This window comes from Epinephelus fuscoguttatus, linkage group LG8, assembly GCF_011397635.1.
Source record: "Epinephelus fuscoguttatus linkage group LG8, E.fuscoguttatus.final_Chr_v1".
NCBI classification, from domain to species: Eukaryota; Metazoa; Chordata; class Actinopteri; order Perciformes; family Serranidae; genus Epinephelus; species Epinephelus fuscoguttatus.
The window spans coordinates 23971954-23996445 of record NC_064759.1 but is presented as its reverse complement, the minus strand read 5'-3'; the positions used below and the strand labels follow the sequence as shown (position 1 = coordinate 23996445).

General features: G+C 38.3%; 2 protein-coding genes across 3 annotated transcripts; one reads left to right on the top strand and one right to left on the bottom strand.

Moving 5' to 3' along the window:
• Positions 1–980: 980 nt before the first annotated feature.
• Positions 981–12273, bottom strand: LOC125893209 (NF-kappa-B inhibitor delta). Of its 2 annotated transcripts, none has more exons than XM_049583768.1 (12): positions 12142–12273; positions 7869–8005; positions 7735–7768; positions 6217–6407; positions 5930–6111; positions 5352–5457; positions 5089–5235; positions 4953–5004; positions 4662–4819; positions 3945–4061; positions 3638–3802; positions 981–3519 (listed from the first exon to the last, which is right to left on the bottom strand). In XM_049583768.1, the coding sequence occupies exons 1-12, from the start codon at positions 12155–12157 to the stop codon at positions 3448–3450; spliced, it is 1377 nt and encodes a 458-aa protein (XP_049439725.1). In that variant the 5' UTR covers positions 12158–12273; the 3' UTR covers positions 981–3447. The 2 variants fall into 2 exon arrangements, with proteins under 2 accessions (XP_049439725.1, XP_049439726.1); XM_049583769.1 differs by having other exon boundaries at positions 7735–7765.
• A 7487-nt stretch (positions 12274–19760) lies between these two features.
• Positions 19761–22689, top strand: hcst (hematopoietic cell signal transducer). Its single transcript, XM_049583778.1, has 5 exons — positions 19761–19833; positions 20341–20417; positions 20621–20641; positions 20839–20973; positions 21926–22689. Exons 2-5 carry the CDS (start codon positions 20372–20374, stop codon positions 21967–21969), a joined length of 246 nt encoding a protein of 81 aa, XP_049439735.1. The 5' UTR covers positions 19761–19833; positions 20341–20371; the 3' UTR covers positions 21970–22689.
• Positions 22690–24492: the final 1803 nt, after the last annotated feature.

Below are 24492 nucleotides of genomic sequence, written 5' to 3'. Positions count from 1 at the left end.
TATCACATGAGCACCTTTACCTTTGTAACTAATCTATGATTCCTCAAACAGGTAAAAAATTCACAAAATGTGTAAAATCCTCATCCAAGTAAGAGTTGTGTAAAGCTTAGTGGATGATGCGCCTGTGCATGCTGTATGAATCTGCCTTGAAGGGGATACCCAACCAGGGTGGAAATCTGTTCCACTATTGTTTTTTGACTATAACTGAGTTTCCCACAGCCTTTTCCTATCCCTGCCCTGGATGCCTTTTCTCTGAATACCCCCTTCCTTGTTCTGCACACTCAACCCAAAACACACTCCCAACACATAAAAGAGTTTTACGCAGAACCGTGTGTGACGAATAACATGTGGGCAGTGCTTTGATCTTCCCTTTATCTCGGTGCTTGCTCTAAAAATGTATGCATCACACTCCTCATGTGTTGGTAGTGAGTGGGCAGTGATATGATATTATCGCATGCCGCTTGTATGGCAAAAAAAAGTGAAGAGAGGCAAAAGCTGCTGTTTGAACGGGACACAAAGCTGCATATTGGTCTGTAGTTACACCTCAGAACCCTGTGGCTTCAACTACTCCTGGAGCCTGATTATAGCTACAATCAAATCTAGCTCCAGGTTGAAGTTGTGGCAACAGGTTTCAAACTATATTTAATAATCAGCCATCTTGAATGGATTAAAACAACACAAATGTCCACTAATGTCATTATTTCTGTTTGCAGTTCCAGCTCCTCTGGTACCCAAATACCAAAGACAGAGGGTAAGTTCACTTTACTGATTAGGATCATTATGTGCAGCTCAATAATGACCACTTCCTCTTTGCCGGTCCCTCTGATTTATTTTCTTTTCTTCTCCAGTGCCTCCTCAAACTGTATAGAAAATATAACACTTGAAAGGGGAAGAAGTCGTCACGGGAACCCCACCAGCGAAAACACACAAACACTGGTTGTTTATGGCCATCCCTGTTATGGCTAATATACCTCTGCCAGCTGGATGATCAATATACAGGGTTTTCCAACGCATCCTGACCTGGTTTCATTGAGCCTCCCACTGAATTCTGTAGAGAGTCTTACAATAATAGCAATGTACTGTGTATGTATCTAAAGATGGCTCCAAATTGAGTGGGAATAAAAGAAGTGGGAAAAAAAAGGAAAAACACTCAAACATGAGACTTGATGAGGTACTTTTAATTTTAAAAAAGCAACAATCGTTCTCTTACATTGTACTCATGTAGAGCAATAAAATTAATAGCATGATTAAATATTTATAGAGTACATCTCCAAGTCAAAACAAAAAAACGCATGCAATGATCAATTGTAACAGTTATCTTCTGCCTTTATCTTTCTTAATTTTTTTTTGTTGGTATCTTGTTTATTCAGCATGACAAAATGATGAAGACACTGATCAGAATAGGCAAAAAAGAAGTGGCTACAATAAAATATAAGACAATGTTTAGCAAAGTATTTCATTTTGAAAATGCTTTGATCGATATTACAATAGATGAAATGTGTATTTGTTTTATTAGCAGTAATTTCTTCTATTAAATTCAAAGGCAATGGTATTACAAATTAAAATGTATTACCTGTAAAGCTGAAAAATGAGGCCACTGTTTCAAATAAAGGTCTTGTCTACTCAACGTGGTTTTATCAGTTTATAATGAACTTGTTCTTAACGTTATATATATCTTAAAGTGACATAAATGTAATGTAGAAATAAGACAATATGTCATTTGCTCCTGAGATTGATCTTTCTTTTGTGCTTTATGGGAATTCAACAGAGATGACACATATGTGACACACAACTCAGACCTTACTTCAGACCTTTGTGACTAACATTCATTGTGATGGTGGAAAATGGGCTTGAAAAATAAAAATTCTTTACACCATCACTTTCTGGTGGGATGGTATGTTTTCCATCATGGTAATTTCTGTGGCCAAATGTTAAATGTGACTGTTTAAAGGATGTCCTGAACATCAAAACATGCAGATGGAACTTTGAATACAGTGTTATTGTACTTTTATTCATGACTCATGACTAAAATGTACAGTTACTCAGACAATTTGTCACCGCACCTACTCACGTAATGTCTCTGTGATAAACACATTCTTTGTCACAATCAAGTTTCAAGTACATAATAGCTTTACACACTGTCAAGTCGCTTTTTCCACAAAGAAAAATTGTACTTGATGTTACCCATGTAAGTATGATGCATACAGAGAGAAAGTTAACTTATGTGATTCAGTTTTTTGTTTTTGTTTTCGTTAACACACGCATTCTTAACATAAGCACACATGCTGACTGAAATCAAAACCATCACTCAGTGTATCAATATGATAACTTAGTATGATGGGGGTTTTGACAAGAGAGTCAGAGGGGTTTCAGGGACATTGTCCTGGAGGTCATACAAACGATTTCACAGAAATCAACATTAAACTGGGAGTGTGGCCCATTACGAAGATGAATACTACTCCACCTTCCGCAGCGACATCTATACCTTCTGCTGTTTAAAGATAACTAATGCTCTTTTTTTCAGTTTGTTTAGAGCTGTAGCTGGTAAATGTGGTAAGAAAACTTTTATCATGTCTGCTCAAGAGTCACTATATCCACACAGTTGTACATGAGTCAGATGATCTGTGGAAAAAAATCAAATTCATCTGCCTCCTTATACCACACATTCATTAATGAAAAACCGAGGAGTCTCTAACACAGCTGTCAATCCCTGCACGGGAACTTTGGTCAAACTGTCAAACTATGCAGTGTGGATAAAATATGGATCAAGATTCTGTCTCTGCAAAGCCTATTACTCACCTCAAATGTTCTCAGAAACAAATTTTAGTGTACTCTTTAGCTGTAACATGAGAGCCGGAGCAAGGTTTCTCATTTTACAGCTAAACAGTACAATTTCCTTCAGCTGAGGTAGATTCTAGTAAATGCCATTATTGTCTGTTTTGTGAACTACTGTGCAGATATAGTGACAGTTTCAGCAAATGTGGTTAAAAGTTATTTTATTAAAGTTAGCAACTACAGCTTTAAAGGCTCTCATCTAAAAATGTTAAATATCCATTCTGACAAAAATTAAAATGCCTCTAATAGTCAGAATTTGAGATCTGAGTGCTAATTTGTGAAAAGGTCCAATGGAGGTGATCACATTTTGGAATGAAATGCTTCGCCTACACATGAATACTTCACCCTGTGCATATTAAAATAAATAAAGCTTTTTTTACAGACACTAAATCACAGGTAATTTAAGCTTTGTGCATTAAAGCATCATTTGTCTAATCCAATGTGAATTATATCTAGAGATTAATATGCCAAAGTAGTTTGTTAACAATATTTAGGGCCAGAGACTCCCAAAGCAACATAACAATAAACTGTAAATCCCCTTCTTAACAGAGGCAACATCTTAAGACAGATTCTTTCCCTCCAAATGGGGATTACAAATGGGGATTTTTAAAATCATTCCTGGTCCTGCAAGGACACGACACGTCGCCGAGAGGAAGCGCTCCGTTTCTTCAGCATGAGCTTGAGCTAGAAAGTGAAACATAAATTAAGATGATAATGAATTGCCCTTGATAAAAACAGAAACAGCAGGACTAAAACATTTCAGATCTGGCTGGCTGACTGTTTAAAATTCTGGGCTGCTCACCTGCTCTCCCTGGAGGCCGCTCTGCAGCAGGTGAGCTGGCTGGTCGTTCTCCAGGTTGCGGATACTGGGATCAGCTCCTTTGCGCAGCAGCAGCTGCAGGATCTCCTCCTGGTGGGGGTTACCATGGAGACCAGCTGCCATGTGTAAAGCTGTGTGACCATGCGCCTGTGGCAAAAAGGGAAAAATGCAGCATGACTCAGACTGTTTATAGTCAGGTATGTAAACAATACACATACTTGTATATGCACATAAACCCACATGCGCATGTAATATCCAGTTATGAGTTCTGTGTCAGTGTGGGACTCACTTTCAAGTTGACAAAGTCTTTCATGTTGGGCAGGGGAATCCTCAGCAGATAGGTCACCAGATCAATGTTCCCCTCCTTTACTGCCAAGTGCAGCACGGTCTTGTTACTTTTGATTTCCTGGAATTGGAGAATTGAATGTGATGTAAGAGTAAAAGAGGGAAATGGCAAGTATGATGACATCATCATGGTTAGATCAAACCAGGGCACTTCCCCTATGAAGTGTATACTTTGACTGAAAGGTCAGGTGTATAGGTGAATTATGAGACAATCAGCCCCTGGACACAGATATGCAGAGGGCCCCATCACCTCTCCTACATATGAGCAAGCCTCTTTTTGTTGTTGTTTTGCATTTCTTTGTAGTTGTTAGGCATCTCTATGTGGTTTAGATGTCTCTGTAGTCATTTGTGTCTCTTTGTGGTTGTTTTGGGGTTCCTTGAGGTCATTTTGAGTCTCTTCTTGGTCGATACATGTCTCTTTGAGGGATTTTGTGCAGGTGAAGGATAAACTCTAAGGGCCCTGGGCCTGTGCTCAGTAAGCCTGTTCAGTAATTCTCCCATGGGTCAGTGATTAGCATATTCAGCTCTGATGCTTTCTGTTTCTGATTGTGGCCACTAATTTGTCCATTCATTCACCTATTGTGACACATCTATGGATCTTGGCCCGTTACTCAGCAAGGCAGTTTACATGACACTGAGAAAAGTAAGAGCTGTACTGCACCTGACTGAGTAGGGACGCCCCCGCGCTGAGAAGCATCTCCACACAGGAGAGCTTCTCCATAGCCTTGGTCCGAAGATTAATATCTTGCATCCCACTGCTGGACAGCGCCTTTATGGTGACACTGTGGGAAATGGCTGCACAGTGCAGAGGAGTCATACCTGAGGAAAAGAGGAAGACACATGCAAGATTTAAATTAAGGCTCTAATCATGTAAATATTTTGTAATCGGTGCTAAAATTTGTTAAAAATTCTAACATATGGATAGTTTAACCATTGTAAAACATTAAATTACCCTCAAAGTTGCGAGCCTCCAGGTTGACAGCCGGCCTGCTTGACAGAATTGCCTACAAAAAGGAATCATTGTTAAGATCAGGTCCATATTACTAACTTCTCTGTAACTCAGTAACTCAGTGCTGCTGTTGCTTTACCTGCAACACTCCAGGTAAGCCATAGTGGGCAGCCAGATGAAGGGCAGTCTGTCCTTTAACATCACAGGCATTGATGTCCGCTCCAAACGACAGCAGATCTTGCACAATCTCCGGCTGGTTTGCTGTCACCGCCACCAGTAAAGCAGTCTGCACAAGCACATTCGTTATACACATTTATTTAGAGAAGAATAATCCTGTGCTAATGTTCGTGATTAAAAAAAGTAGAGCAATTTGCACCCTTTGGAAGATATTTTTGTTCATACCTTTCCCTTGTGTTCTTTGGCATCAAGCCTGTCTACATCCCTCAGCCTCTCTGCAGCAGCATAGGCACACTCCCTGAGCCCCTTGGCAGTGTAGATGTGCAGGATGCTGACAGAACAAGAGCACATGATAAATCAGTTTTAAACGAGGCTGGAAAATCGCTGTGATCCCCGCAACCAATTTCACACTATTCCCCTTTCACAGTTGAATATGTCCCTTCATATTATCTGAGTTTCTAATCATCGAGCATGATTGGCTGACTCATTGATATCTTTTGGTTTTCTTAATCTTTCTAGGATTACCAAGCTGCACATCTGGCTCTCACTTTTACCATGTGACTGAAAACGAAACTCCAATGGAAGTATATAAATTGTGTGCTCACGCACATTCACACAAGACTGTAATGTCAGCAGTGTGTGTGTGTACTATCAGTGTCATCTTGCATTCAAAGAAAAATGAGTAGCCCATACATGTCAGTTATTTATATTCTTTTTCTTCAGCCTCTCTAGCAGATATACTGAAACACATATAAACCACACAACACATTCTCAAGCACATGCACTCATTCATAAGCACTCACGTGTCTCCGTCTTCATCTTGCCCAGTGGCTCTGCTGTAGTCCATCCCGTTGAGCAGCATCCTGGCCTCCTCCAGCTTGTTGGCGTCCAACGACGAACCAAAACTCAGCTGTGCAGCCTGACTGGGACCCAGAAATGACCAAGGCGATACCATGTTGGGATCATTGACCGTCATCGAGCCCTCCTGCTCAGAGGAATGCAGTTCAGAAAGGTCAACCCATCATAAAGGTATGATACAGATACATAGAACATGTTAGTTAAAAGCCAATGACGAAGGCATTTCTCTTACAAATGTCTGAGACACTGTGTCTCCATATCCTGGGTCATGCTGCTGTGTGGCATATTCAGATGTCATTGGGTGGCTGTAAGCTGCAGCATAGCTGGATCCTGGATGATTGGGGTAGTAACTGAGTGTAGACTCTGGTGCTGGGGACCACTGCTCAAAGCTCACTGCCATGTCTGAGTAGCTGCTTGATGCACCTAGAGTAGGGAGGATGGACTGTTTTATAATACTGATGACTCAGTCAGTAATATTCATACATTGTTTGACATGATGATCAAGAAAACATAAAGCAACTACAAGGAACTTTCATTTTGTACTGATTTTGGCAGCACCTGTGGACAAAAGCAGGAGTGTTTCTTGGGATGCATACTGCATTTCCCATGAGCACCATCACCTTGTGTCCTAAAGATCTTGATCAGGCTAGCCTAGCAGTGCATGTGTTTTGGAAGTTAGTGAAAGAAATATTAACTTTTTTTGTGGCAGAGAGAGAGTGGAAAGATGGGGGAGATAGAGGGGATGACATCCAGCAAAGGGCCCAGTCCAGACCTAAACCCAAACCACCAAGGCCTCTGTGGTAAGGACTCAGCCTTGATGCTATGTGCATTAGCAAGGAAGCTAACATGCTACCTGCTACTTATTTTTTTAATACTTTTTATTCTTTTAAACACAGCTGTTTGCAGGATGCACCATGATGAGGTGGTGTATCTATTTGTGGCTGGTTAAGCTTAATAACTTTGATGTTATGACTCTGAAATTAAGTTTTTAGTACCATCCAGACACCTAGATTAAATGTAGCCTTCAGCTAAAAGCTTCACTTGCTTGAGAATTGTACTCTACTTTTGTTAAGAACGCTTAAGACATACTGCATAGCTGTCTGAGGGGAAGAGCGCCAATTCAGAACTGATCATGAACATCCTTTCAAATTCCCAAATTCTTTCCATCTATTGAATAACCGACTAAGGTTGACTTGTGTTTTTGCTCCATCGCTGTCCCCTTAAGCTTATTTCTGTCAAGTCTTTTCTTTTTCTCATGGCTGGTCCTGCCCCAGTATCAACCAGAACCAGAAAATATAATATCTGGAGAAAAATCTTTTAAGGCAGGTAAAAACTTTATTTCAGATGATGTAAACATAGGCTTTTCCGGTCTGCGTGCCATAAAAGAATTGTCTGATTTCACAGGGAATTGGACCCAGGGTCAAGCAAGAAACGCAACTATATAGACAGCTAATCTTCTTGCAGGTGGTTTTATAACCAGTTAAAAACTCCCTACAGCTGCTTAAAATTTGTATCTTAAAAAAGGCAAAATGATTTCCTAAATCAGGAGTAAACCGTTTATTTGTTCGGGATAGAGTGTATGTGGAAGTCCATATTCATTATAATGAAGAAACATGTCACTCAAAGCCAACAGTGTGGCTAATTTTCTGGACAACAATGGAGCTCAACAGTGCAGAGGAACAAGTTATATCCAGCTGTATATCACCAGATCTATCCTTTAAATGTTGTGCAGAAGTTGTCTTTCTCTTACCTGTACAGGTAAATGGTTCTGCTGAGGACAACTGCTGGAAGAAAGACAGAAAAAAAGAGAATTTATAAGCAATCACATCTTCATGATAAATATTCTGATGGTGAGATTGTGATCCTGTCTGTGCACTGTCTTACTGTGACAGTAGCTGAAGGAGCAGGGCTTGTGCTGGCTGCAGAGCAGGAGGGGAGCACAGACGACGTCTCACGCCTTCTCTTCTCCTCCAGGAGTTTCTTGACTGTGGGCAGAGTGCAACACGGCTTCTCTTTCGGCGCTGAAAAAGAAAAATGAATGCCAAAAGGAATAACTTTGTGGTCATGTATTTTGTTTACATGCAATGGATATTGGAGGTCAATAGTTTGGACATGAAACAGTTAGGTTGTTGAATTTCTTCTAAATAATGGCACTGCTCTGAACTGGATCACATCCTACCTCAACAATAGAAGCTTCTCCATAAACATTGGCTCACTCTCCTCCCCCTCAGCTACCCTCTCCTGCGGTGTCCCACAAGGTTCAATCCTAGGTCCCATTCTCTTCTCCATATACATGCTCCCCCTCGGTCAAATCATTCAAAAACACAACATCTCCTTCCACTGTTATGCTGATGGCACCCAGCTTTATCTTCCCCTCAAACCTAACGACCAGTCCACCAACATCCACAACTGCATTAATGAAATAAAGTCCTGGATAGCAGCAAACTTTCTTCAACTCAACGACAGTAAATCAAAAATCATTCTCTTCTGCCCCTCTGACAACATCAACCTGATATCCAACAGTCTTGGCAACTTATCCACTTTCATCAAACCTCACATCAAAAACCTTGGTTTCATTTTTGATTCACCACTCAAGTTTGATAAACAGGTCAATTCAGCAGTTAAAGCCGTTTTTTTTCCAACTACGCACCATTTCAAAACTCAAGCCATTCCTCACATTCAAGGACCTAGAAAAAGTCATCCACGCCTTCATTTCCACCCACCTGGATTACTGCAATTCACTGTACACTAGAATCAATCAATCATCTCTCTCCTGCTTACAAATGGTACAAAACGCTGCAGCTAGACTTCTAACAGGAACCCGTAAGAGAGACCACATCACCCCCATCCTGGCCTCTCTCCACTGGCTACCTGTTCAATTCAGAATTGATTTTAAACTGTTTCTGTTTGTCTATAAATCCCTGAATGGTCTGGCCCACACCTACCTCACAGAACTTTTAACCCCCTGTACTACCTCCAGATCCCTCAGGTCGGCTGACCTGGGGCTCCTAGCAGTACGACGCTCCAACACAGGGCCAAGACTCCCAGACTCTGGAACAGCATCCCCCCTTCTATCAGATTTGCCCCTTCCATTGACTCGTTTAAATCTAGGCTCAAAACATATCTCTTCTCAAAAGCATTTGTATCCCCTGACATGATATTTTAATCTCCCACTCTGTCCTTATTTGTGCCTTGATTCATGTATTTATGTATGTTGCTGCTATGGCTCTGGTTTTTGTGTTATTGTGTTTCTTCTGTATTTTTTCATTTTTTATTTTTTATATGTTCAGCACTTTGGTCAACGTGAGTTGTTTTTTAAATGTGCTTTATAAATAAAGTTGACTTGACTTGGCTTGACTTGACTAAATTGTTGATTAATCATTTATGATCTATTATTAAAACAGGAAGAGACTACCCCCAAAAAATCACAGTATCTCAGAGTCCAAAGTGATGTTTTCTTTTTTTTTGTCCAACTAACAGTCAAAAACCTAAAGATGTTCAATTTGCAATTCTCTGAAACAGAGTAAAGCCGCAAATCCTCACATTAGAGAATGTGTACAGAGAGAATGTTTGATGTTTTTGATTGAAAAGTGACCAAAATGATTAATCAATTATCAAAATACTTGCCTAATCAATGAAGGCACTATTCGTTTCACCTCTCCTATATCCCTCCTCCAAAACTACAAAACTTGTTTGTCCTTTCAAAACATGAAAACTGCAGCTAAATACAGATTTAATCAATAGACAAAAACTTTAACTTTCATGTAGACAGACTTTGGGCTCTCTCTTTTTGTAGTAATTTCACAAAATCACAAAATATGCCAAGTACAGAATAAATAATAGAATAGATAATAGAGTGAAAATTCTATAATCTAAAATTTAACTTTTAATCTCATCAAGAGGGACTTTGTTTTTACTAAAGTAATGAATTGTCAATAAACCAAATACTGTCAGTGTGGGACAATAGAAACAAGATATAAATCATGTTTATAAAGCAAGAGTGGACTTTAGATCATGCAGGGTTCAACAAATTAATCAGAAAACAACAACATTAGGATGATACTGCCTGCTCACTTTCTCCATGGTAACATTTTTCTGCTCCCCTTCAGACAACAGAACATCAATATCAGATCCATTATACTATGAGTATGTTTTCCCCTTGCTGATTTTAAAAAAAAAAAAAAAAAAGTATCATTTCAGTTCATTTCCATTGAACAGGTGAGAAAAATAGGAAAAATATTACAAAACAGAATTCGGATGTTTCCAGCTATCATAATGTGACCACACAGGTTGTTTCCTCAAAAACTTCACCCCACACATGAAAGATAAAGTGATATTTCCACCCATGTGTGTGGAACCAGAGTATAGAGATAAACCTCTGAGAAACCTCCTCCATTAGGAACGCAGATTGTGAGGCTGTGCAAAACCAGACAGATTCATCAGAAAACCTTTAGCATGGGATTGCCACTGCTAATTTTCTATGACACCTTCCTGTCTCGCTCCGTTACGCTGACAGAAAGGCAAACCACATCTTCCTGCCTTTGGTGTGTAACAGACACGTCATCTCGACACGTGTAGTTGCCTTGTGCTTTCTATTGCGCCTACATGTCTGGGAGGCAGAGCCAAAGAAGAAGAAGAAGAAGAAGAAGAAGAAGAAGAAGAGGAAGAAGAGGAAGAGACATGTTTTTTTTTTTTGTTATTTTCTTTTGAGCCTGTCGACTGCTGCGGTGGGGCGCACGGCGACAAGACATGTTTGTTCCCCAGAGCTAACACAAAGAGGGTGTCATTTTAAAAAACAAAATATGCAAATTCCACCAGCGAGAGAGAAAAGAGAGTTCACGGAGCGTAGATTTCTCTCGGTTAGCCGCGTCTTCTCTGTCTCTCAAACACAGCACTTCCACTTCCAGCTGAAAACCTGTCCTAAACAATGAGGCCTTGTGTGACCTGCTCCCACCACATAATAAAGGTCACCTTATCAGAGTAAAATGACATCAGTCAGTACATTTCAGCGGCACCAAGTTTCATTTTCAAGTTCAGAAGGTGTTACTATAAGTTACTCAATCCTGACTCATTTGATCTTTAACAAAATGTCACCTTTAGCCTTTTTACAGATGATGTAATGCTGCAACCTGTAACTACACACACTATAATAACCAGTAAATGACCAGGTGCTCAACACTTTCCAGTCTGACACATCAGCTGAGAGAAAGTACAAGTGAGGAAATGGCTTTTGGTGATTTCTTTAAGAGTAGGAGGACATTGTAGCCCCCACATAAATATAAATTTTGAGTTTGCACTTACTGCCCCCACACTGCTTTGGGCTATTCTCTGTGTTTTATTCAAATAGGAGATGTGGAAACCCCTGGACATTGAGTCATGTGCGTGGGAGGTTGGGGATTCCGACGACCTTTCTCTTTTGGCTCGCGCCGCAGAGAAAGAAAGAAGCACTGCAGAGCCAATTTCCTCATTTTGGGGTTTAACAGAACCCACTGAGCGCGACATAACATGTAATCACTCAGGCCTGTGTCAAAGGGAGGCACAAACAAAGAAAGTTCAGTTGTCATGTCACGCTGTTTGCTTGTCTGGCATTAATCAAAAGGGGAAATGAAAACAAGCGAGCAGGGGTGGAGGTGCATCAGGGTTTCCCCAAATGATGTCCTGACTCTTGGATTCGCCAGAACTATGTCGTCATACAGTGAAAACCGAGAGAAAGTGCATGAAGTTATCGCTCAACTGTAGTAATTTGTAAAAATGTATTTAATTTTAACATACATATTACCCTAATGGCTAGAAAGCATAGTCTTACTTTGAAAACACACTTTACTAAGGCTCATTTTAGTCAGATTTAGGATCCAAACTATAAAAATAAAGTCACAACAACATGTATTAAATGTGTTTATGATGGATGGAGAGGTGTGTGATGTTGTAGGCTTATAAACACAATCAAAGTTTAAATCATTATAATGCTGCCACTATCACAATAACACATAAATAAAAGAAAACAAGAATGCTGTCCAGAATTGTAGTAAAGTAAAAGTTGTCATCATAACTGTCAAACCATTTAACATTCGCCTTTAAAGCTGTGCTCTATATAAACATATAACCCCAGTGATAACACCTGTATTCTGCCCATAAATAACAAATTAAATGTACTCACATTTATCAAAGTGCATGTCAGAAACTGTTTTGCTTTGAAATCTTCAACAGGTCGTCCTCTCGGTCCCTCAGTCTCTTCAAAATGGGATGATGTGATTTTTACGGCGCCAGAGGAATCCGTGATGTTCTGGTTCGCCTGAAGTCTGTGTGACTTGTTGTCTTATTGCTGCCTGCTTGTACACACAGAGCACGTTGTTCCCCTCACCGCCCCCAGCTGTGCTCCACGCCCTCTAGCAGAGAGGGGAAGCCACACACTTCACCATTATGGCAAACCACTGCATGAAATACGATGAACAGTCATTAGCTGTGTGAACAAAAACTACTACAATACAAGACAAAGGTGTGTTAAGATTAAGCACAACGATAGAGGAAGTATTTATATCAGTAAATTAGAGGCACAATAATGTAGAATAAGTAAAAGTCAAAATGTTATTGAAGTGAAAATACACAAGTTTTATCAGCAAAATGTATTTAAGTATTAAATGTTATGCAGAATGGCTCTCATCTGTGCATACTAAGCTGGATGTTTTACTAATACATTACTATGTAAGTAACATTTTAATGTTCAAGCTGGTACAGGTTAGTAATTTTTAACAAACTGTTTCTATCTATATTCTATACTTTATTAGATGATCTCATGTTTCTGTTAATACTAATCTGTAAGTTAAAAGTTAATTAAAGTAACTACTTACATTAGCTGCCAAGTAAATAGAGTAACAAGTATAACTATTTGCATCTGAAATCTAAAAGAAGTGAGTAATAAAAATGAACAAGCAGAGTGCTTTAAAATCAAAAATAATAATTGAGCCTGTGACTTGAGGAAAAATGAAAACATCTCTATCTTTAATATTGTTCTGTTCCTTGATAAAAGAAACACAACTATCACAAAATACCAAAACACAAAACTAAACACAGCAGTAAGCTACATTAAAGTATTTATTTAGAAAACAAATACATGGTCCAATCAGGCTTTTTCTTTGTATGTCAAAGGGTAGATTTCCTTACATATTATCAATGAAAACTTAAACTAAATCAGTGTAAAGCCCACACTCTGTGAAATTATATTATACTCCAATGTTAACACAAATGTGCACGATTAAACTAAATGTTTCCAGCCTCAGAAAACATAACTTGTTACACTATAATAAACTTGTCAATCAATTAAAAAAAAAAAAAAATGACAGCTGATTTTTTGTTTTAATTTGGTTCACAGATTGTCTTTTAGGTAACAACCTATTTTCTTCAAGAAACCCTGTAGACACAGCCTTACAGGAAACTCTGTGTCATCTAAGAAACAGTGACATCAAGACATCACCTTGGGACACAGTGATGAATCTGTTTTTACCAAATGACTAAACATTTAAGTGTCTATTTGTCCCATTAACAACACAACAGCATACAGAGATGTAAAATGTGGAGAAATATAATAATGAAATAACAAGTGAGCCAAATGTTAAATAAAAGGCAGCTGAGAGTACGGAAATAATTCAATTCAATTCAATACAACTTTATTTATCCCGAAGGAAATTCTTGTGCCAGAGAATGCTTCAAATTACAGTAACAACAATTTCAACGATTTACAACCACTAACAACAAGTGGGTTCCCAGAGTCAGGGTCACTCACTGGGCTCAGTTTTAGAACAATACAGTATTAAATATCTGGCAAAATATACAAGTACACAAGATAGATGTGTCCTCAAGGAGCAGAAGCAAACTGCAGTGCCTAATAGAGTAACAATAGGAGTATTATAAGTACAAGAGTTACTAAAAATGAGCTATAATGATGGGGGGGGCGGGGGGACAGGCTGCTCCTGATAATCAATGTTATATTAACTCTGATATAACAATGAAATAAAAGATAAATCAGAAAAAAAAGATGTATAACCAGATTTTTTTTAAAATAGTTGAACTGCTGTGTGAAAGGTGATATGATATATTCTGTGATTTTTTTATGTCTTTTTCCTTTTTGAAAATCTTGAAATGTTGATAAGTTCACGACAGTGCCAGGTTTTCAGAATGTTTCAAAGGTGGAAACATAGACATTAAAAGTAGCTTTCCTTTTAGGTCTAAGACAGATCCAAGCGTGATCTACAGGTTATACATACTTTAAAAACATGTCTAACATCAGAGGTGGAAGAAGTATCTTTTACTTCAGTAAAGTAGCAACACTACTGTGTAAAACCGCTCTGTTACAAGTAAAAGTCCTGCATTCAATATCTTACTTAAGTAAAGTTACAAAAGTGTTAGCATCAACATGTAGTTAAACTCCCAAAAGTAAAGTGCTCCTTTTGAAAATAGCCCACTCTAGAATCATTATATATTACTGGATTATTATTATTGATGCATTCATTTGTTTGTGGCTTTAGTGCTGCAGCTGGTAAAGGTGGAACTCATTTTGATTAGTTTATATTGGCTACTAAATAGTTTAATAATCTGAATATGTAAAGTAACTAGTCACTAAATCTATTAAATCAATGTGGTGGAGCAGAAGTAGAGAGTAGCAGAAAGTAAAACAAAACTTAAGTGCAGTATTGACAAAATGTTGATGCAGCTGCATTCCACCACTGTCGGACATATTCAGGGGTTAAGTTTGTGACTTCTAAATTAATAACAAAATCTTAAAATACTACCTCTTCTTCTCACCCTCTGATTATATAAAATAAACAAAAAGAAGGACAGGAAGGAAGACAGAGAAACAAATGAGTAATCAAAGAAGAAGTGGCATGACACTGTGGTGAACAGGTTGGATTCAGATTCAGATTCAGATTCAGATTTTGTTTATTGTCATTGTACAAACATAACGAAATTCAGGTGCACTCGGGGACAGGGCTCATATATAAAAGTAAATAATAAATAGTAATAAGATAGTAATAAAAATAAATAAATAAATGCCTTCATTTCACTTACATTCCACACAATTGTAGAAACACTTCATACAGTCATTGCCAACATATGCAGTTAAAATGGGATTTCAAAAATGTGCTCATGTATATTATTGCACATAAAATAAGTTATTGCGCATAAGAAAAGGAACTGCAATGTGTTTTAGTGGGTTCGCTTCAGTTCAGAGTTCAGTATGGTGATGGCTTCAGGGTAGGGACTGTTTATGAATCTTGTGGTGTGTGTTTTGATGGACCTGTAGTGTTTTTCAGAGGGCCACAGTTCAAACAGGTGATGAGCAGGATGGAGTACGATACGATACGATACGGTACGATACGATACGATACAATGTAATACCATATGATACGATACAATACAATACGATTTGATACAATACGATTTGATACAATACAATACAATGTAATACCATACGATACGATACAATACAATAGGATTCAATACAATGCAATACGATACAATACAATACAATGTAATACCATACAATACGATACAATACAATGCAATACAATACAATATGATACGATTTATTGTCCCATAGGGAAATTTGTCTTGGACTCATATGTGCTGCATACAATAAAAACACAGACAAACAGTACATTAAACATAACAACAAATAAACCCCCCCCCCCCCCCCTAAATTTGTGTGCCTAGGAATTTAAAGCTGGTCACCCTCTCCACCTTCACCCTATATGTACAGTATGTGTACAGTACAGTACAGTACAGTACAGTACAGTACAGGGCAAAATGCTGGTTTCTATTCTCCCAGGTCCATATAGTTGAAAGTTACATTGTGTGGCTGCTTTTTAAAGAATTGTGAAAGTTTTACTGTCTTTATTTGATCACAATATCTCATTGTATACACTGACATGTTAATTTATTTATGTAGAGGATGTACTATGGCTATCTATATCTGTGTTAATACTGCATGTATTTGTATTTCTGTTCTAAAGACGGAGACATAAGCATTGTTCCCCCAGTTTAGTCAGCACTATTTCAGACGAGACTGGATCTTGATGATGAAAAGACAGGGATAAACTGAAGAAGAAAAGCATGTGAAACTTTTGTTTTCTAACCAATTTCAAAGGCGTGAATTTGTCCTGCTGCACGCTGTCTCACAGCTCCATCTGCTGTCACAAAGTGTCAGGATCATCTAATCCAAAGACAAAGCACTGCTGAGCTAAAACGAAACCAAAGATGAACGGCACAGATAAAGTAAACTGTGTTGTCTCAAAGTTCAATCGGCAACTAACAGCTAAAAGCTCAAGTAGACTGCCCCCGTGAGGATTTTTCAAGCTGACAGGCTGACAAGCAATGTGAAGGGATCGAGGCAAAATGGTTGTCTTTGATAAAAACATGAATCCTTGTATTGAGTCACGAGTGTGAACACAGAGATGACATTTAAACCCACACACTTTCACACCTTTATTTAAAGACGAGTAAACAGGCCCTGAAGATGATTCTGCTCATGTTTTCCAATGTGAGCTTATACCCTCTGGCAGGGCCGCCCACAGGGGTGTAAAAAGGGGAAAGCTTTCTGGGGTTCAGCCACTTGGGGGGGCCCATGGAGGCCAGCAATAATCATGTTCATCCGAAATGTAAGCAATGATAACCAAATTTAATTTGGAGCCAAAATATTCACCCTTAGGCCTCTTTATTAAAACAACAAAAACAAACACTGTATTCATTGTTGCATTAGTATAATGATGAAAACCAGTTTTCCTGAAAATGTCACTTTTATTTATTTCTTATTTCTTATTTCTTATTTCAACAACTGTTGCAAAAAAATTTAAAAAAAAAAAAATGCATAGGACCTTTTCAGGGGCCCTCCGGCAGAAGATATTAAGTTACTCAAACATTTTTTTGTACCTAGATTTGTTGGTGCTCTGAATTTCAGCGGATAAAAGATTTGGCTGTGTGTAAAAGCCATGTACTGTGCGGCTGTGTTTACCACTGGATGAGAGTGTGTAACAATTTACTTTAACTGTTCACTGTCTTTTACAATGTGTTATATCTGCTACTGACCTGCAGTGGTGAAATGTAACTAAGTACATTTACTCAAGTACTGAACATAAGTACAGTTTGAGGTTCTTCAGGGGCAAATATTGTACTTTTTTACTCCACTACATTTATTTAATAACTTAAGTTACTTTGCAGATTTAGATTATTAATACAAATTATAAATAAACTGATGAAATATGTTTTATTATACAACCGTTAGTTCCGGCCCTGCAATCTGATTGGTCGAGAGACAGTAAAACCTTGATGATATTGGAGTACAACATCACGGTTATTTCACTGTGTACGTATCACTCCACCTCACAGCTGATTGCAATCAACAATCAAATCAAAACTGACGGTTAGTGTCAGTTAGGTCAGCAGTTGCGTTGTAGGCTAATTAATTCATCCACTGTCAAACAGCCAAAAATATGGATTTATTTCCTAAAATAAGTTTTGAATTGGGGCGGCACGGTGGTCTGGTGATTAGCACTCTTGCCTCACAGCAAGAGGGTTGCCGGTTCGATCCCGGGCGTGGGAGCCCTTCTGTGCAGAGTTTGCATGTTCTCCCCGTGTCAGCGTGGGTTCTCTCCGGGCACTCCGGCTTCCTCCCACAGTCCAAAGACATGCAGATTGGGCACTAGGCTAATTGGTAACTCTAAATTGTCCATAGGTGTGAATGTGAGCGTGAATGGTTGTTTGTCTCTATGTGTCAGCCCTGCGATAGTCTGGCGACCTGTCCAGGGTGTACCCTGCCTCTCGCCCGATGTAGCTGGGATAGGCTCCTGCCACAATTAATGGAAATGTGCAGATAAATGTGTATAAAGAGTAAGTGCCTGGCGCACCATGTCTGCGTTACATAGCAACGGTGACAGCGGAGTCCTGAGGGAACTTTTTTTGTTGGCGGAAGACAAATAAAATGCTTAAATTATCTATTTTGTCCTCATTTTTCGACATTTCTTAATCAGCCTTGCTTATTTAACTGTTGAACTGTTGTATAAAAGCAATATCACACTCGAGCTCGTGATGTTGTCCTGTGCAGCTGTAATTGTGTTCGGCACTCGGCCTGCGGCCTCGTGCCTACGACCGAATCACAGCCGTGACGATATCACAGTACAACATCACGAGCTCGAGTGTGATATTGCTTAATTATGATGAATTAATCTACCCAGTGGTGTATAAAGTGATTGAAATTAGCTCCACCTCAACCAGCAGCAATATTAAAATGATGCACATACATAGGCTAATCATAGTCCAATGATATTATATTGTTAGATTGTTGTTTACAAGATGGTGGTGCATGTAGACGCAGCAGCTCAGTGCTCCTCCAATCACAGCTACCTTTCATAGTTCTGATATGGATCATTCTGCATAATGAGCACTGTTACCTTAGGTACTTTAAAGTAGGAACAGACAGCTTTTTAACATTCCCCCCCAACACATTCTCACGCCAGCCTCATCACATATCAACGTTTGGTCATGGACTTTAAACGTCCACATACAACGTGCAAGGTACCCTGGGTGTATTGGTTGTTAAAGTTCTGGGATGCCGTGTAAAGTTGTGCCTGTTACATGGATCGTCGTCTTTCAAAATAAACTTCTGTTTTCACAGGAAATTCAACGTTTACATACAGTCTCTTTCAAAATAAAAGCACTACATTGGTACAACACCACGAATTGAGTTTTTTTTTTTCCTTCAACAAAAAATGCACGTGGTTGGGTTTAGGCAACAAAAACACGTGGTTAGGTTTATGAAAAAAGAACAGGGTTTGGCATTAGAATCTTATGGGATGTGAACGCCACTCTCTCAGGTGAAAGTTGGGGTTTGTTGCACCCTTCTAACACCCCTCCCACTCACACCAATTGGACTTTCACAGCCTTAACTTTCATCCTTGTCCCGCCACGTTTCCCCCTGACACCACAGTGGGCCATTAAACTATAATGGCAACTGGCTGCGTATCATGCTGATGTTAAAGAATACCTTTTTTCAATGGTTTCTGATGCCGCAAGTCACTGCACAAGCGCCAAATTTCGACGACTTCGGAGTGAGACCGGGCTCTTCCCCCCTAGTGTTTCCAAGTGGTATTATTGTGGGCACCACTGTCACAAAGTCAACTGCATCGTTTCCCTCAGAGCCTAACTACCACATTTAGCTATTTCAGTTGTTACACTGACGTCATTTCCCCTACTGGGAGATCGTACCGAGTGCCAGGTAAAATTGCATAGTGAAAGTGAGGCTTATACGGAATCAATCTAAATACAGAGGGTGTCATTATTCTATAGCGAGGCAGGGAGCACAGGACATTCCCCCCTCAGTATTTAACATTTACTTCATAATGATAAGTAAAAGCAACCTTGTCTGTTTCTACTTTAAGTATATTTTGATTGTAATATGTCTGTGCTTTCACTTAAGTAAGATTTTGAATGCAGGACTTTTATTGTAACAGCATATTTCTACACTGTGATACTGTTACTTTTACAAAAAGATCTGAGTACCTCTTCCACTATAATTGAATTGGGCATTTTATTTAGTTATTTTGGAAGTGGAGTGCAGAACAAACTTTTGAGGATAATTAAGTGTATTCTATTTTATTGTAATGTATACCTCCTCTGTTACCATCAGTAAACAAAATCTGTCAGCCCGCACTGAGTTGACACAACAACAAACAGGCAGAGTGTCAGCCCAGCAGAGGCAGGACAAAAACTTGACGTCAGCCCTCAAAAGTGAAAACTAATGGGAAACTAGACTCACATCATCTTTTGGATTCCAGACAGCAGATCAGCCTAAGGAAAGCAGGTATGAGGATCTTCAACCACACTAACTTTCTCTTCCTCATCTGAACTTTTAACTATTTAGTGTCTGTTAACTCACAGTAAAATGGGTTTGTAATTAGTTTCGGATTAGATATACACAATCAGAATATCTAGCTTGGTTTATATAACTGTGAATATAACCTCTGATACATAAAATGCAGTTGACAGAGCCTTATCTTTTTTGTTTTTATAATATTTTGGTGATTTTAATGAGCTCATTTAAGATTTTTTCTTCTTTTTTCGGCAAAAGCCTACACAGAAAATTCTGACTCATTGTGATACAGGAGTCGTTTGTTGAGTACCGCAGATTAAAAAGGTCAAACCTATGTTCTCAAACAGTTTATCTGATTTAACTTTGGTACTGAATTCAAAAACAATGACATAGGAAGGATATGAACTTATAAAGCAGCCTTTGAGTGCTTATTGAATACACGTCTAGATTTTTTAGAGCATGTAGCACAAGACCATTTTAAGTCTCTTTGTCTTTCAGAAAGTTCACGACTGAGTTGACAAACCTGACAATGGCTTACAACAAATTCTTTATCGTCGTCTTTTGTCTTCTGAGCAGTAAGTACATTTTATTACCCCTTCTTCTTGCACACACATGCAGTTATTCAGGTGGTCTTACACAGGAAACAGACACCACACACTTTTTGCACAACGGAAATTTAACTGACAGAGGTGTTGCTGCGTAGCATCAACAGCTAAACAAAAAAAAAAGAAGCAGAAATTCATGTTTGCATGTTTGTTTCTTTTCTTCTTTCTCTAAGACCTGGCCGGGGCCCTCACAGGTACGTACAGCAAAAACAAGACACACACAACTTTGACATTCAATTCTTAATAATGTTTCATTTAGAAAAACAAGCAACACAAATGCAGAGCCAGACATCCGATGAATCATTTTTTCCAGATGGTTTTAGTTCACATCTTTCATCCCACTCTTTTCTCTCTCAGTCTGCCTCATTTACTTTCTGTCTGTGTTTGCCAGAGAGCACTGTGTCTTGCTACAGGATCGAGCCGGGGACAATAGCAGGCATCATTTGTGCAGATGTGCTGCTGACCCTCGTCATTGTTGTCATCACCTACCGATGTGCCAGCATTCGGCGTCAGAAAATTGAAAATGGTGAGGAGACAGTCCTGATTTTATTGTGTTTGTATCTGAAATGTTGTTTGTTACAGCAAACGAAGTGTCATTGAAAAAGTTTATGAAGGATCGGCCTTTCACACCTGCTCATGCCTTTATGGAACTCCTGTTTTTATTATGATGCACAGATTTTTTGTTTGCATTTGTGAAACTTTTTGGTGTTTTGTACTTTCATTTCAAGGTCCAGTGTGTAGGATGTATGAGCATCTACTGGCAGAACAGAAATCTGATATTCATGTGTATAATCACCTGAAAATAGAAATCTCTGTGGTTTTGTTATCTTAGTATAAGTTGTTATATCTGCATAGTGAGCGGGGCCTCTTCTGTGGAGTCCACCATGTTGTTTTTTGTTTTTTACCATAGCCCAGAATGGACAAACCAAACACTAGCTCTAGATGGGGCCATCGTGGTTTTTGCATTGGCAACCATAGTTATCCTACAGGCTTGGCACACAGGAGAAGTTTCAGTTCTGCAACCTCACTGCTAGTTGCCACTGGAGTGGCAGTGGCTCAGAAGGTAGACCAGGTCATCCACTTATCGGAAGATCAGCGGTCATTCCCAGCTCCTCCAGCCAACATGCTGAAGTATACTTGGGCAAGAAGATAATGAACTCCAAATTGCTTCCGCAGATGGCACCATGTATGGTAGCCTTGGCCACCAGTGTGTGAACGTGTGTGTGAATGGGTGAATGTGACATATGTTACGTAAAAGTGCTTTGAGTGGTCAGAAGACGAGAAAAGCGCTTTACCAGTGCAGTCCATTTATTATTTACCATTTAAACCCTACACACTGGAGCTTTAATTACTCCTTTAACCCTGCTGTGTTCTGTGATAGTTCTGCATAGACACTGATTCTTTGTGCATTTGGTGACTTTCTATTTTCAAATACTAATTCTCTCTCTCTCTGTGTTTCTCTTCTCGTCTCTTCACAGCTAACAAAGTGTACATGAATGTCCGGGCCAACTGCAAGAGCTAATCTAAAGAAGATGCTGTACATTATGATATTATGTTACATCTTTTAGATCCTGTTTTCTCAAAAAAATATATATATATTAGAAAACGTTAGAAAAGGTTAATTAAGTCTTTTTACATTAAACTCTTTTGCAATAATCTAAACTAGAGTATCTTATATATATTACATTCCTGCTCAGCTTAATACTCATACAATAAACTTATTAAAAAAATCAAAGTAATTTGACTTACTACACAATTACTGTTACATACAATACACTTGATGTGTAATGTCTCACATAGAAGATCTTGAACACTTTATAAAGAGCCTTTAACATTTAATCACAATGTGTAGTCTCCAGTTACTGTATATATTTGGAGTTATGAAGCAAAGCCTAACAAATAAGAGTTGTGTTAGACTCTTTAAACTAAACTCAAAGTGTGTAAATCAAACTTACCAACTTTGTGAATAAAATACCTCTAAATGCCCAGTTTCTTAAAATGTTGGCACTGTAACCACACCATGCAGCACCCTCTGCAGGTGTGTTTTGGTAGCACAGTACTGTATTTTAACAGGCCCTGAAGACCTTCTTTAATATATGTTATCAAAGATTGTACTGATACAAGTGATTTATTTTTTTAAGACAGACCTGATGATTTAACATGATTTTTTTTATAGTGTAAGGAAAATGTTGATTAAGTAAAAAATCCAGCTTCAGCACATTAATAAAATAAGTTTAAAATACTTCCATGTGTGTTATGTTAAACTGATTTTACCATTTACTGAGAGAAGTAAAATGTTTTTAGTGTTCAGTACTATGTCTGTGCATTCATATGTGTTTTGTTGTGTCACATGCCTTAAAAAGTTTTATTTCTTTCTCAAAAACACGTATTTTCATCTATTTTACCACACTGTACAACAGTGACATCTGAGCAGCGTGACTAATACTGACCTGATTAGATTCAGGGCAGATGATGTCACCGTGTATTGAGGTGATATTGTGGTTAAACTGCTGTCTGCTGTTACAGTCAAATACAAAAAAAAAAAAAACTCTTGACCTTCATTAATTCAATATCTCTGCAACATCTGTCTATTCTACTTCTTCTACAGATGGACTGCATGTGTTCTCTCACTTTATGCAGCAGAAACACTCTTAAATAAAAACCTTGAGTGATTTTTGGTTGTGATGGTTTATAGCTGAACTGTCTTTTCTTCTTTCACACAACTTGGGAAGTTGTTGCTGGGTGTTGCTGCATTAGGAATTTCCCTTGAGCTTGTAATTGCTCAGTGTTGACTGACTTAAGGGCAGCTTTTGACACAGGTGCATTATGTATAGATCCGAGCAGCTGGTTGATACAGATTTAATCTAAAGAGTGTTTCAAGGTTCAATTCTAGTGGGATCAATCATGCTTTTATTTTTTCCCCCTCTCTTTCTTTCACCGTTTTGTGAATGACACCAACACCTGCAGTTTATTTCCTTGTAATTGTAAACCGGTAATTATTTGGTTTTCTATTTGATCCCTGAAAACTTCCTTCAGCTCTTACCTGGGGGGCATCCTGCAGGCTTATGGGTTTAACACTCTGTCTGTATAACTGCAAGATCCACCAAGTCTGCCTAATTCTTTATTGATCAATTATTAGGTGCTAATAGGGACAAATTTGGGTCTGAAATTTATAAAAAAAATTCTTGCTGGTAAGTCAGTAATTATCATATTATTTAAAAAAAAATTACAAAAAATACTAATTAAGTCAATAATAAAGTTTTTTTTAAATTGTAATAAGTTGTTAATAAGTGGATTTTTATAGAAGGTCAGAGGTCAAACAACCTATAATGAATTAACAAGTGAAAAATGAAAATAAAATGCCCTGTTAGAAGAAGATAAGAAGAAATATTTCACAACTTGGCAACCCAGATGTTGCTCTTATTCATTATGACATCTATAAAGTATTGATAAATGATTTATTAACCATTTTATCATAGTGTGCTTTAGTGTTAGGAATAAAAACGTGGTCAAAAGGCTGCAGTTTGGCTCACTGCAGCAGGACATGTATAACTAAAAGGAAAAACATAATGTACCTGCTCTTTAAATATACATTCACTTTAAAATTTTTCTGATTGTTTTGGATATTCTAGCTGTTCCCATTGAGTCAAATAACTACATGGGATGATACTTTTTTAATCAAGGCAGCTATGTTGTGCAGCAAAATGTCTGAGAAACTCAGGTTTGATAAATCCATTTTATAGCCTTAAACCTCATCTTAATCAACTTTTATTCCTGATTTTCAAAATGATGTTAATCATATGTAACTTTACAAACAGCTCTGTTCCATTAACGTAATTTATTTTGTAATTTTCAATCTTATTAGTTTATAAGGTGCAGCACTTTGCTACATCACTAAACATTTTATTATTGCTGTTGATGTTTTTGTGTTTGCTCAGTACACATGCTGTGTATGCTTGTATTATACATTTGTATTGCATGTATTTTATATCTAAATCCTTTTTAATATTTAGTTATTCGAACATTATGAAACTTAAAAGTCTCC